The following is a 14124-nucleotide window of genomic DNA, read 5'->3' as shown; positions in this document are numbered from 1 at the left end:
TAACTTTGAGACATTGTTTACATTATCCCAGAAGTTTTTCAGATTAAAAGCTGCTCTGCACAGTTTCCCTACCCACTTTCTGTTTGTTTTGTAACTCTGCACACTGAAGCTCCTGATCTGTCATCATTTCTCTGACTCCAAGTGAACGCAACAATATCGAAGCTCAGTCCTCATGTGACCCTCTGAAAACCCGAAAGACCTCAGCTTTTTGCCAACTGGATTGAAGCGCCGTATCCGATTCCTTGGAGTAGCATTCCCCTTTAAGCCCGCAGTCCTGCTGAAAGATAGCCCATTGTCTTAAGTCCACCCATCTGTGGGGGTGGCTCTGAGAAAGTTTGCAGGGAAAAGTTTTCAAGCTGTCACTGGCTGTTGGTGGGACACTGATGGAGGACAGAGGGGACAGCTACTCGCAAGCAAACGTTAACACCGACAGACAAACAAGTTAAAAAAGAAAAGAAAAGAGAGAGAATGCAGCAGAGACAGTCCGTGGATGCAGACCATGTTCAAGCCTTACTCTGAGGAGTTTGTTGGGACTGTCACAGTTTAAGTGCATGGTCGCAACAAAGCGAAAATTGCACCCAGCCCAGATGGAAATAATTTGACAATCGACACGGTGTCAGAAAGGCGTTAAATGTTTCTTAAATATAAGCTACCGTCCTGACAAAATGACCCGTTTGGACTGCGGGTTTCGACAAGGAGGCTCTCCCATTCACCTCTTCATCGCTCTCCTCACGCTCCTGGAAAACTGCAAGACATTGGGATTAGCTCCAGAGCCAGGTTAGTGAGCCTGCAAACAAAACTTTTTACTACTTTGGATTCATGATATCGCCACGTCCTCTGGCTGCTTTTGTTGTGCACATTTGCTTCAAAGCGCATCTAATTGAGCCCAGGACCAGGCCAGCAGTGCTCACAGTGAAGGGAAAGGCCAGCTGTGCCTTGTGTTTACAAAGTTTTGGGCTGGCCATAGTAATTAAACCCAAGGTTTTGCAGCTTAGTCTTTCCATTGAATCATCAGAGTAAGTAGGAAAGCTTCATGATCAAAAATACAGACTTGGTGCAGCTGGCACTGACCTCTGACCTCACCAGCGAAGGTCAGGAAGCAGGATTTGTCTTTGTGTATCTACAGGATGCATCATTGCTCTCAAAGCGGAGCTGGTTTCCACTCTACATTGTTAAGTGTATTAGCTGTCAGGCCCAGTTGATATCATCACATCAGAAAATGAATCCTCTCTTGTCCTGGAGGAAACACTTCTCCACCTCTGCTCCTTTCAGGTTTCCCTTTTGGTTCGTTGTTCGGATGTTAAAAGTCCCATCTCTCCTGAGATTACAGGGACAAGCAGAGCAAGGTGGTTCGATGCACTCTGTCTCATCCTGTTTGAATCAGCCGGCCCTCTGGAGAGAGACAAAGTAGTGTTAGGCGGTATTGACAAGGATGTGTCACTGAGCAGAGGCACTTCCAAAACAGTAAAGATTTCAGGTGATAAATGTTGGCACAGCAGTCTCACGGTTTATTTGGAAGACTAAGAACCCAAAATAGAAAGCACAGGGACACAAGCTTCCTTCTGATAACATGTTTGAGGAAGTTTTTTATTTCTTTCTTGGCACATAAATTCATCATTGTAGTAAAACAGTAAAAGTGGGGAGAGGAAACGGTGATCAGTATATCAATCCTTTCATCATTTTCAGGGCTGCAACTAATGTTTGTTTTCGTCATTTATTAATCGTTCTTGATTAATGGATTAATTATTGAGCTTAGGTAATGTCTTTAAATGTTTTTTTCATCCAAACCCAAAGATATTCAGTTCAAGTTCAGTAGCTTAAAGCATCTGTAAGGAACTTCTAACTAGTTATGAAACAGTCTCAATTTAATATCCTTGTCTCTATATGACCTACATAAGCAAACATGACTATCAGTGAGGATATAAGCTATTTTTATGTAGTTATTCTTAACGCCTGAAACTGTGCCATCAGGTTAGATTCCAACAAAATTACGCAGGTTCTCCAGAAACTCGTTTAGTTTAGCGTGGGGCCTCTAACAGCGACCAACCCTCCATGGACAGACCTACATCTGGATTTTTTGCTGCTTTCAACCAGCAGTTCGATCCCCAGTGGGAGGCAGAGAGCTCTGTGACTGGTCGCTTCTTTTAGGCCAAGACAGACCACGGTGTTAGAGGTCCACGCCCTTTTTCTGGACCTGCTGGAGGGAAGGAGGCATGGAGGAATCAGAACCAGGACTGATTGCGGCAGACTGTCAGACCATGCTGCAGCAAAATCAGAGGTTTTCCCAAGGGAGTCTGGTGCTAGTTGGTAAAAAAAAAAAAATTGTGTTGCCCATGTTTGCTGCTATCGTCATCCCACACAGCTTACATAACTAACTTTAATTTCAAGTGCGTAAACAGGAGCCTAATCAGTATTGATAATTTAGGACATTCTGGCAGCCGCTTAAGGACCGCTAATGGTCCCAGACCCCGCAGCGAGAACCACCTTCTCCAAATGGAGTTACTCATTTATAGGCATTTTCTTCAGTGCTTAATAGCTGAATTTCACTTCCCATCCTAATTGCATGTAGATTTGCAGTGAAGGGCACAGCTTCTTAATGTCAAGCTGTGATGAAGTCGCTTAAATTAACAATTAAGAACCTTGTGTGCTCAATGAAACTACTACAGATGGAGAAAATCCTGCATGTGTTATGAAACCTTACGTAGAAAGAATCTAACACATGGAGCTACAGTGCAGAAGGCCAAATAAACAGGTTATTCTCTATCTGGATTCACATTTTTATCGAAATACACAAAATGCAAGACAGCTGTACTGGTTGACTGATGACAGCCATGATTTTTGCAATAAATCAAATAGTTTCTAGGAATATTTTGCTTAGTGAAAGGATAAATTGTCCAAAATATAACAATGTCTACAGTTACAGTTACACATGTTAAGCGTCCTCACAGAAGGTAAAAACTTGAAAACATGGGTGGTGTTATTGCTCTTCATTCAGTGAGACATTCCAAGCAGCTGGCTGCCAAACATGTCTACCTCTGATCATTCTCCGCTGATTTATTCATGGAAATATTTGTGCAGATAAGCCTACGGGAGGCTGAATGAAGAGAGACCTTGCTTTACCTCATCATGAAGCTGTGTGAGTTCATTTATAGCATTCTGCTCATTGCTCTTGAATGACATTAAAAACATGATGTCATTATAAGCGTTAAAGAGGAGGTGTGTGTACCACGACAGATGATCTACATGCAAAGGCAGTGTGTCTGCAAATTATGATGCTGCAAGGGTGTAATTTGTACTGTGAGCTGTACAGAATGACTGAGACGTTAAGAAACAGCTGCTGTCGTGACACCAGTTATTATTGTGATTACTTCTGCTGATGCCGATTGACCACATTTGTTGATGGATGTTTCCTTTTTTATAAGTAAATTAAAACAAAAAATGGGATACGTATACAGAAACAAAACAAACTTCCCTCTGCTCTGTAGGAAACGGATCATTCAGGCTGTCTTTTTATCAACTCTGGATTATGCTGATGTTATCTATAGACATGCTTCTGCCTCCACTCTCACCTCACTAGACTCTGTTTATCACTCTGCACTCCCATTCATCACTGGTGACAGTTACTCCACCCATCATTGCATCCTATACAACAAGGTGGGATGGGCATCTTTATCTGTGAGACGAGACATGCATTGGTTCCTCTTCATTTATAAAGTCTTGATAGGCGGAATCTATCAAGGATAAATGGAAAAAAATAAATGTGTGCATATTAGACATGTTACTGATATTGCCTTAAAGGTATAAAATGTAACTTTTCCACATTAAAATGTCTTAAATCAAGTTGTCCTATGTTGTCATTGTTATCTATCAGACGCTCTCATAGACTTTTGAGCCGTTTTTTTGATAGCATTATTAGGTCTTGGTTGGTTTTATTTTAACAGAGTGAAGGATTTCAATACAGATGTATTAGTCTTAAGTTATCAGAGTTCTGAACAAATCATAGCGGCAGCTTTCTGGCCAACAATGTCGGAGAAACACTGATTTTTAACGTGAAACCGCTATATTGGGGTTTTTCTCAGTTTAAATCACTGAGTCTATTTGTGTCAGAGAGGAGGAAACCTTAGGGGATAATTCAGTTCCTGATTAAAAACCTCCTGAATAATGAACACTGAAGGAATCTTAACCAGGAGAAGCTGACTAATGATGGGAGACGACGAGTGCCATGATCTTTTTGTGCCACACTTCATCACCAAACTCTGTCTTTTATTATTGTTTTGACTGAGAGAACACCAGCGGCAGAAAATTACATACTGTGTGTTTAAAATAGTATAACAATATTTACTGTATTATGATGAACACAGAAAATTATTCTCAATTGCAGCAACAGAAAGTGTGTTTCAAATAAACTGTGTTCCTCACCTCTTTTAAATTCCCTCCTTTTATACTCAACTTGGTGAGATAATTTAGTAGTGTTGCTTATTGTTGCTTTCTTCTAAACATCTGGTCACAATCTTTTAAAAACATCAAAGATTTAAATTCTGTTTTTAGATATGTCAGCCCTTTGACACTTCATTTTCAAGCCACAAGCCTCTCCCCATGTGTGTACTGAAAGTGCATACTAAACACAAACATTGGTTATTCAGCATGAGGAACTAAATTAAAAAGATATGCAGTGTTGAGTCAGACTTAATCTTCACTGAACGATAAGCTGGAGACATTTGACTGAGCAGAGCAGATGGCTTTAATCGTTCTTTTCTTAAGGCAGGTTTTCTTTACCTTTACTCACAAATGGAAGATATTTCCCATTGCGGCTACTTCAAATCACAGGAAATGTAGTGTTATTTTTATCAGTAATTTTATCAAACCTTCTGCACATGAGATTAGAAAATAAAAGATAAGAGTTCCTCTATCAGGTTCTGTATACGCTACAGCCGTATGCATGACATAAAAATGACAGATGAGACACCCATATGGGTTTGTTTAGAGCTTCCCTTGGTTTTGTTTACAGTTTTACAGCCACTTCAATTATGTAATTACCCTCCTCGTTCCCATGATTTATGAACCCATCTTCTCTTACATCTTCTCTTCCCACCGCAGCTTTGACAGAGAGATTTCTGCAGGATCTCCCTCAGTATGAAGTGGTTCACCCCACCAGAGTGGATGCCAGAGGTCACTTCCTGTCCAACTTCCTGTCCCACCATGCTCGCCGTGTACAGCGACGGGAAGCCTCAGAGGGAACGGCGGACGCAGATCGAGTCTTCTACCAGTTGTGGCACGGCGGCCACAGTTTGCACTTTAACCTCACCCTCAACCCTCACCTGCTAGCTCCTGGCTTCCTGACGGAGAGGAGGTATGGTGGGCTAGATGGAGCTCAGATCCATCCTCCTGGATCCTCGCGGTGCCACTTCTTAGGTGAAGTGTGGGATGAGGCCATTGGTAAAGGCAGCGCGGCCCTAAGTACCTGTGATGGACTGGTGAGTAACTCTAAAAAGATGTATACAAATGCATTTCAAGGTAAACGCAGAGGTGTCAGCTGAAGTCAGAGCAAGTGCCTGTTACAAGGAATAAATATTAAAACTGCGAATGGATGTTCAGACCTCAACTGCCAACTTCAGGGTCATTTAGACAGCTACACGCCCTCTGATGGATTTTTTTTTTTTTAAAACAGGTGTGTCTGAAGTCATCTGCTATTCAGACTTGTCTTTTACCGCAGCCAAGATGTGCACAGTTGGACAATTTGTTGAAAACCACACATTTTCCCCCTTGAAGGAATAGTTTGGATTTACTGAAGTGGGGTTGTATGAAGTACTTATCCACAGTCGGTGCACTACCTGCAGTAGATGGTTTACAGCACGCCACCAGTTTAGAGAAGCAGGCACGGGAGCTGAGCAGTGTTCTGCTGATGATGGGCTGCAACAAAACATATGTCAGACACATAAATGAAACATTATAAGTTTAAGTGTACACTATGTCTTTAATATTTTCACCACTCTACCATGCCTTCAGACCACTTTTTGATGGGTAACTGAAGCTTTTCTTTGGGCTTGTCAAAGCCACCAAACTCCATCCTCATTTTACCAAGTGGGACACAGGAGCCGTCAGTCTAATAATGCCTCAATTGCACAATAACACAAACGATAATCAAGGCAGTGGTACACCAGCAAATTTTGTTTTCTGTAAGGTAAAATCGCTGTCTTTGACAAGAAGATAGAACAGCTTCAGCTTCAGAAGATAGAACAGCTTCAGTCCCATCAAAAGTACTGTCTTTTTTTATAAATAAGAACAAATAAGAACATCAAACAGTAACCTGAATCAAAGCTTATCCTTTTAAACACCAAAGTCACACAACAACATAAACAATCTAACAGATAAAGGCAGCGGTTGACAAACAACTCCCATGTCGTGCGAAATAAAATGACTGTTTTTGCCAGTGGAGTCTGGTGGCTTTGACAAGAAGAATGGCTGGAAGTTCCCTGTTGGAAAGGGCTCCCTTACATCAAGGTAAATCAAAGGTAAATACGGTAAATATAGCATGGAACTGATAATCATATGTTTTGATGCTGCTCCCGTCCATTACATTGCTTAGCCTCAGTAATCCTGCCTGCTCTTCCAGCCTGGGGGCGTGCAGACCACCATCTACTGTGACGGTGGATTAATACCCCAACCTAACTTCAATAAATCAGAATTATACCTTTTAACATCATGTTTGCAATGGTGGAGCATATTCTGTAACAACTTTTAAACTTTGCAGTAAACACTTATTTCACTTCAGTATTAAAGTACTCACCATGTAACTGAACAAAGCGACACTCCCTTTAGTGCATTAGTCAGCTCACAGCAGGAATCCAGATATAAGCCACAGTGTGCTTTTTCATATTGAAAGGCTGTTCTTTCAAAATGCAGCCAGCCATTCATGTTGTGCTCGGCCTCTGTGATCGCAGATGTGCGCTCATAAAGGAAAGAATTTTTTAGATGTTTGGGATCATCAGTGCATTCAGAGATTTTTTAAATTGACAACAGACCATTTTTAATCTTTGACACAGGATTCTTGCAATGCTGCAAATTGAAATTGTGAAATTGCTCAATATTAGGTCTGGTACATGACTATGAAATAGATTTCAATGTGGTACAAACACACAGTGACACTCACCAGGTCTCTTTTCTTTTCGTCTGAATTGGCTAATTAATGTGATTATCACAGAGATTGACTAATTCATCTGTTATCATCACAATGAATTATTCACCACAGTCATTCTTAATGAATCAAGTGCATTGTTTTTCATGAAAACAGCAGTTCTGTTCTTTTTATGTTACAATCAAACAGAAATGTGTGCTTTATTAATGAACCTGCTTTAACACCTTTTGTTGCACTGTTTCTTTGGGATAAAAGGAATCTGCTTGTTGTAAAGGGAAGCTGCAGACTGTACTTTGTAAACTGCAATGTGTCTGGTTTTTCACGCAAGACATTTTGTCACAGAAGGAAAAGCTCAGGTGTAAATACAATGATTTCTTCAGATGCTTTATTTTTCAGGGTCTTGGTTTTGTGCATGCTGACTCGCTCTGAGACACCTGAATGTTATAAATAACTGTGAGAATATCTGCTGTTAAAAGGCCCAACTCACAGGGGGCTTGTTTCATGCAAAGGATCTTATAAAATAATTGGACACAGACTTCACAAAAGTGAAGCCAAAGCAAAAGTGCCTTGAACCTGCATTCTTTCTAACGGCCAGCAGGGGGAGACGCCACTGGTTGCCAAAATAAGTCTAATGGTATCAAAGTAAAAATGACCCTACTTCTCACTTGATTTATTACCTCAGTAAACAGTTTCCTAATGTGTTTATGATCTCGATCCCTAGTTGTAAGTCTTCTTCAATACAGCATGATGTTGATTTTGTATATTCTTGTCACATTTAGAGTAAAATGGATGATAAAGCAGGGCATGTTTCAGGACGTGGTTACATTGTGATTGAGAGGTTGCTACCAAGATGACCTGTCAACCATAGAGGCGTAGCAAGGCGTATCCATAACACTGTGAACTTGTTTTTGGTTTAACTCCAATTATGGAAGCTAACACTCACTGTAAGCAGCGGAGCCAGCAGCAAGGTGCAGACAGGTTGAGGGTATAGGCAGGCGTGCATAGTCTCCTCAAGTTCTCAGTCAGATTCATCATGTTGTCTAAATTTAGTCACTTCTGCCTCCAAAAATCTAAATGGCAACAGCCTAAATACCACTCAAGGCTTCAAAGCGCCGTGCCTACATCCGCGCCTGCTTGCCATCCCTTCTCTCTCCCTCTGCCTCCTGACTTTAAATGATCTATTAAAAGTAAAATAATAATCTTAATGAGACTGAGAGGAACATGTCTGGCCATGCATGTAAACTGTAACGTGACTAGTTGTCTGAGGTTTACCACTATGAGGCAATTATAATTTTATCTTCAGACATGGAGTCTTAAGACCCAACCAACGCTGCAATTTATCAGGCTTGAAAGGCCAATTACAACTTTTTCACAAATGCAGTAGTACTCCCCCAAGACCTGTAATCAGTGTAGCTCCCCTTTAAGGCTCCTGATTAAAACGATTCACAGGCTTTTTTTTATCGCAAAGGAAGCAGTCACACACAGCATTAATACTTCACAACATGGATAAAATACATCATCGATGTAGTAATCTGTTACATTTTGATTGTGTAGGCTTATATTTCCTTTTAAAAGCAAATTCTCATTTAGGCAACTCCTTTTTAGGTCTCTGTTTATACTCTGTGTGTTAGACCATATCCAGCTGTAACACCAACCCTGGTGGGAACACCAGACTCACACACTCCACTTGAAATAAACAAGCCTTTAGGAAGTACAGAACACAAGGTACCACTTTAGTCCATTATAATTCTTTGAGGGTAAGTTCTGTTTTATCATTTATCAACACCTTTCTCCACAACAGTAAACAAGACTGTGTTGGTCTCTGCTATGAACCTTGGGGAGTTTCCTTTGTGGAATTGAAAGGCATAGCCGTGTATATACAAGTTATATATCAAAGAGCTTCAGGAAGCAATAGTTTTATATTAGTCCGTGCTGTCTCAACAACATCGTGATCAATCTGCCTTGCAAGATCTGCTGCATCTGAGAGCTTCATTATGTTACATAATATGGAGATTGTTGAGGTAGATACAGTTAATATAATGATATGAAACCAGATAGTGTCTTATATTTCAGATATCGTGTTAAGGCATACGTTCTGTCCATTCCTGTTTTTTTTTTAAATATATATAGCATGGAAACCAGATGAATCTGCAGAGCACATTTGTATTATCTCGGGCAGGTGAGTCTGGTTCAGACAGATTTCCACACAGCCTGGACCTCATCAGGTCAATAAGCGGGTTTGACAGGATGACTGACATCCCACACAACTTGTGAGACTCGAATCTAACTATCAAACTAGGCAGCGCTGATCAAATATGAATCAAAAGTCTGTTTCTAGACGGACCAGGGACCACCCCAACCAGCATGTGGCACTCAGTGGTCACATCAGTATGCCACATGTTTCGTTGCTCTGATTGGTTGGTGTGTTTAGAGGGATCTCGTCTGCACACATTGATAACACAAAATCAAAATTGAACTGCCAGGCTTTTAAGGGTTTTTCCTGTAAAGTGATGTAATTGTCTGAACTTAGCAGACCCCCCAAGCTGTTCTATTGTTTGCCTTTATCCACATTACTGATGATTATTTATTAAAAAAGATCTTATGATGTAAATCTTTTGGGAAAGCATCAGAAGCCAACAAACCATACAATATCATCGAAATATGAGGTAAAAAATATTGTAATATGTGAATTTCCCCACATTACCTATCCCTTATCTGATTAGCTGTCAGTGGCATTGACTGACTGGGAATACTAAAATTAAACAGGTGCAGAGATGCAACCATTCTGCAGTGACTTTTCCGTACATCATTGCACTCTACCACCGCTACCACCTTTGACAGCATCTATGGACCTTTGTTGGTCTGTGAACAGTACAGAATCAATGGTTTTCTCACTCTGAATCCATTTATTTTTTGGTGATCTGTCTGCTGTCACGTTTTTCATCTCCACTGGGACGATTTGTCTCGGCCTCCTGCTGCTTTATCCCCTCTGCTTCAAGGTTATATGTGAACAGATTCTCCTCCATTCTCCAATGTTGTGACAGACTTATGCTTTCACAGTTAGCTTTCATGTGTCTGGTCTTTGTTTGTGAACCTCTCACAAAGTAGTTCAAAAAACAAAAGTATCAAGGACCTCATGTTTTTTCTCACTGCACTATTTTATTACTAAGTACCAAAGCTTCTTCTGAGAAGCTGGAATCACAGCCTAGGTGACACACATTTAGGCTTACAGAGTGCAAACTTTAATGTTCAGTTGAATCATAACATCTTGAATTTGTGTGTGTGTGTGTGTGTGTGTGTGTGTGTGTGTGTGTGTGTGTGTGTGTGTGTGTGTGTGTGTGTGTGTGTGTGTGTGTGTGTGTGTGTGTGTGTGTGTGTGTGTGTGTGTGTGTGTGTGTGTGTGTGTGTGTGTGTGTGTGTGTGTGTGTGTGTGTGTGTGTGTGTGTGTGTGTGTGTGTGTGTGTGTGTGTGTGTGTGTGTGTGTGTGTGTGTATCTCACAGTCATCAACCAATGAGCCTCAACCCCCATCCACACCTACACAAATGTGATTTATTTAATTGTGCACAGACTGGTTTTGCAAGCACAACTGAAGGTGCACACTAGAGCTGTCATATCAATAAATATAAAGTAGAAGAGAATAAGTTAAAACGAATTAAAACTTTTAGTAAACACTTATTTTTACAGTCTATAGCCCCTTTCACTGTGGACCGCAAATGTCCAGCTATATTGCCGGTAGGGATGGGTACTTTTCACATTTGAACCGATACCGTACCGATAACCGGTACCTGGGAATCGGTACCGGTACTCAACAGTACCAATTTATATGGTAATAAATGTTAATTTGTTTAATAATAAAATCTAACTTTTTCAATTCAACATATTTATTTCTCAAAATATAAACTTTAAAAAATATATCAAAACAATATAAAATCCAGGATGAGCAGTGCTTTATTGTTGAGCGAACGTGCATTTTGTAACATGGAGATTGCAGCGTTATCAAAGAATGCAGAGGAGCGCTCTTAGGTTGCACGGAGGAGAAGAAAAAAAAAAGGTTGCAAGTGCACGTGTGATTTGTTGTGATGACGTCGTAGCTGTGCGGCGGCTCACCGCGGCTAGTGGCCGCGGTGAGCAGACAGGACCAGACGAGGAGGTAAATAAAAAATAGTGCGATCGTCAGCACGCTTGTTAATCAAAGACGTTAAATGAAAACAGTTTGAAATCAATGATCAGTTTAAAGTTAACGCCGTTAAGGTACCGAAACATGGTACCGTTTGATTTTACATGAATCGGTACTCTGTAGTACCGACAGAATTCTGTCGGTACCTATAAAAGGGCGTTCATAGTGATCCTGCGAAGGCGTGATATTCTGCCCTGTCATAGTGCAGTCCGATGTTGCGGAAGGAGGTGGGAGGATAGTCAGAGCAGCAGCAGTGCTGCGCAGTAGCACAGTGCTAATAGGCTACACAGTTAGCTCTGTAGCAGTACAGTGTGTATGTGCTGAGGCAGCATGTGTTCACTTAGCAACCTCCGTTTGTTTACAACAATCACCGGACACTCTATGCACAGTTAGTGATGCCGGTTTGTTTACGATCAGCGGTGGACACCACATATACATTTAGCAAGCCGGTTTGTTTACAATAAGCAGCGGGCGCTGTGCCAAGCTAGGTGGATATTTTGCATGGGTAGTGAGTTTTGTGCAGAAAATACCATTGTCCACCGTGATGTTAACGGTAGACATTGCCCAACCCCAAACGTTCACTGTGTATTATGTGTGAGAATCAAATGTGGGGATCTGCTCGTGAAAAAAAAACCTGCTCCACAGTGCTGCTAAAGGTCCAAAACTCCACATGGATCCTCTAATGAAGTGGTCTCTTCGTGTACACACTTTAGATTAGAAGATGAGCGCAAGTCCACACTTTATTTTCATCCAGTTTTGCAGGAGATCAGAAGTTGACAAACAAAAATAAACTCGAAAGGCTTTTTTCTTGGCAATTATTTGTTAATCTTCTGCAGACATTCACTTTCTCAGATTCCCACACACATCAGCAGACACATGGTATCCACATTGGTGATGCTCTGCCAGCAGCCAGCTTCACTCCTGGCTTGTTTTTGGTTCTTTTTGGCTCCAGTCTTATTATAAATAGTGTATTGGACGGACGTCAGGTGAAAGACGTGGCCTTATACGACCAGTCTTCTGTTTGGCCATTAAAGGCTCATTGATTGCTTTGTCTTTATATAAGTGATTATTGTCCCAAAGATTATCCAAAGCCTTTTGTCAATTGCATACTGATGACAGCTGAGGAGAGAGAGGCATGCTGATTCTTTACAATACTGTTTGAGGTGTCTTTGTGTCTTTGTGTGGATGATTTAATGTCCTGCTGCTGTTGGAGGAGTTTTTGAATGAATGACATGTCCCAGATTCTCTATTTGGAAAGTATGAATATTTATTTGACTGGGGTTTGTCTGCATCCCTTTCATGCATGAAGAAATGCAGATCGTTGTTGGAGGAGCTGACTGTTGCATAAGCAGGTGTACCTGACAAAGTAGTGTGTGTGTGTGTGTGTGTGTGTATGTGTGTGTCTGTGTGTCTGTGTGTGTGTGTGTGTGCAATCTACTATCTTTTAATTCGTTTTTAAAAAATGTCACTTTCATTTGAAAAGGAGTCTGTTATCTGAAATTAAAGTAAAGGAGCTTTATTGTATAATGACAAATGATACTTGCATATGTATATATATATAAAATATATACGTGTGTGTGTGTGTGTGTGTGTAGCTTCAGACCTGCTTTCCATAAGTATTCAGATTATAAGTAAATTCCAACTCTATGGATTAAATAAAACTTAATATGAGACTATTATTGTTCCTGTAGTTACACTGTGGCAGGAGCTCAGTGGTTTAAAGTAGAGCAAGACAGATATATCGCTTGGCCGATATTATTAGCCGACATTTACCTACCAGAGAAGTATCACTATGAAGTGGTATCGGCAAATATGTTGTCAGATATGCATTGATATGAAAACTCTTTTGACAGAACATATAATATAAAATATAATGATTGAGTTGGTGTCATCACTACCTAGTTTTTCCAGCAGAGCGTGAAAGTGTTATTTCCTCGTTCACCTGAAGAGGGCTGAGAAGCAAAAGCTAATGGGCAGTAATGTGTGCGACTGTAGTAATATGTAGTCAACAATGTAATACATTGTATGTACCATGTTGTACAACAATGTTAAGTGAAAGTTGATGGTTTAAGAAAACCTTCTAGTACCTTTTTATATATTGCAACATTTGTGCACAATCCACATAGTAAAGGTCTAATTTAATTCCAGCTCATGAATTCTGAATCTGTGAAATTTTCCTCTCTAAAAAGGTATTGGTATCACTCTCAATAATCCCATATGGGTCGGGCCTGTTTTGTAGAACTACAAACAAGCCAAAGTGTTTTCCCCCTGTAGCAGAATGATAACGGATGCAGAACGGAGACAGGTCTGGCTCTGGAAGAGTACACACCCCTGTGGATATTGTGCATTTGGTATGCACTCAGTGCAGCAGCACCTCCCATCACAACCTTCTGTGACCTATTACTGAGGAAGTTAGGAATCCATCAACTGTTACATGGGAAGAACACATCTCTATCACAAAGTGTGTGTCGCTGTTATAAGTTTCATACTGTATACTGTTCAAGCTGCAAAGCAACCAGCTGTAAGTCCAATAAATGTTTTGATGAATATATATTCTTAAGTCTCGAATAAAATATTAAATAGAGAGAGAGAGGGGGAGGTGTACAGCGACAACAACAACAACAGCACTGACGCTGTGATGGTGTTTGTGTCTAATGATAGTAATAGTGTTGCTGCTGAATATAATAGAATCAAAATAACAGCAGTAATGATAATAGAAACATGACTATTAATGATTGTAATATCAGCAGAGAATATAATGTGATAATAATAATAATAATTAATAATAGTGGTAGCATTGGTAGTAATAAT

The 14124-nt window shown here is 40.5% G+C and overlaps 1 protein-coding gene across 1 annotated transcript in view; it reads left to right on the top strand.

Annotated features, from left to right (window-relative positions):
• The first annotated feature begins 212 nt into the window (after nt 1-212).
• Nucleotides 213-14124, top strand: part of LOC131984302 (A disintegrin and metalloproteinase with thrombospondin motifs 7) — a 93556-nt gene continuing 79644 nt past the window's right edge. The window contains exons 1-2 of the mRNA XM_059349165.1: nt 213-777; nt 5098-5474. Of these exons, the coding sequence (XP_059205148.1) occupies nt 666-777; nt 5098-5474 (489 nt within the window). The 5' untranslated portion in view covers nt 213-665. The remainder of the gene's footprint in view (nt 778-5097; nt 5475-14124) is intronic.

Source organism: Centropristis striata, chromosome 2 (genome assembly GCF_030273125.1).
Source record: "Centropristis striata isolate RG_2023a ecotype Rhode Island chromosome 2, C.striata_1.0, whole genome shotgun sequence".
NCBI classification, from domain to species: Eukaryota; Metazoa; Chordata; class Actinopteri; order Perciformes; family Serranidae; genus Centropristis; species Centropristis striata.
This window is presented reverse-complemented; position numbering and strand designations above follow the sequence as displayed.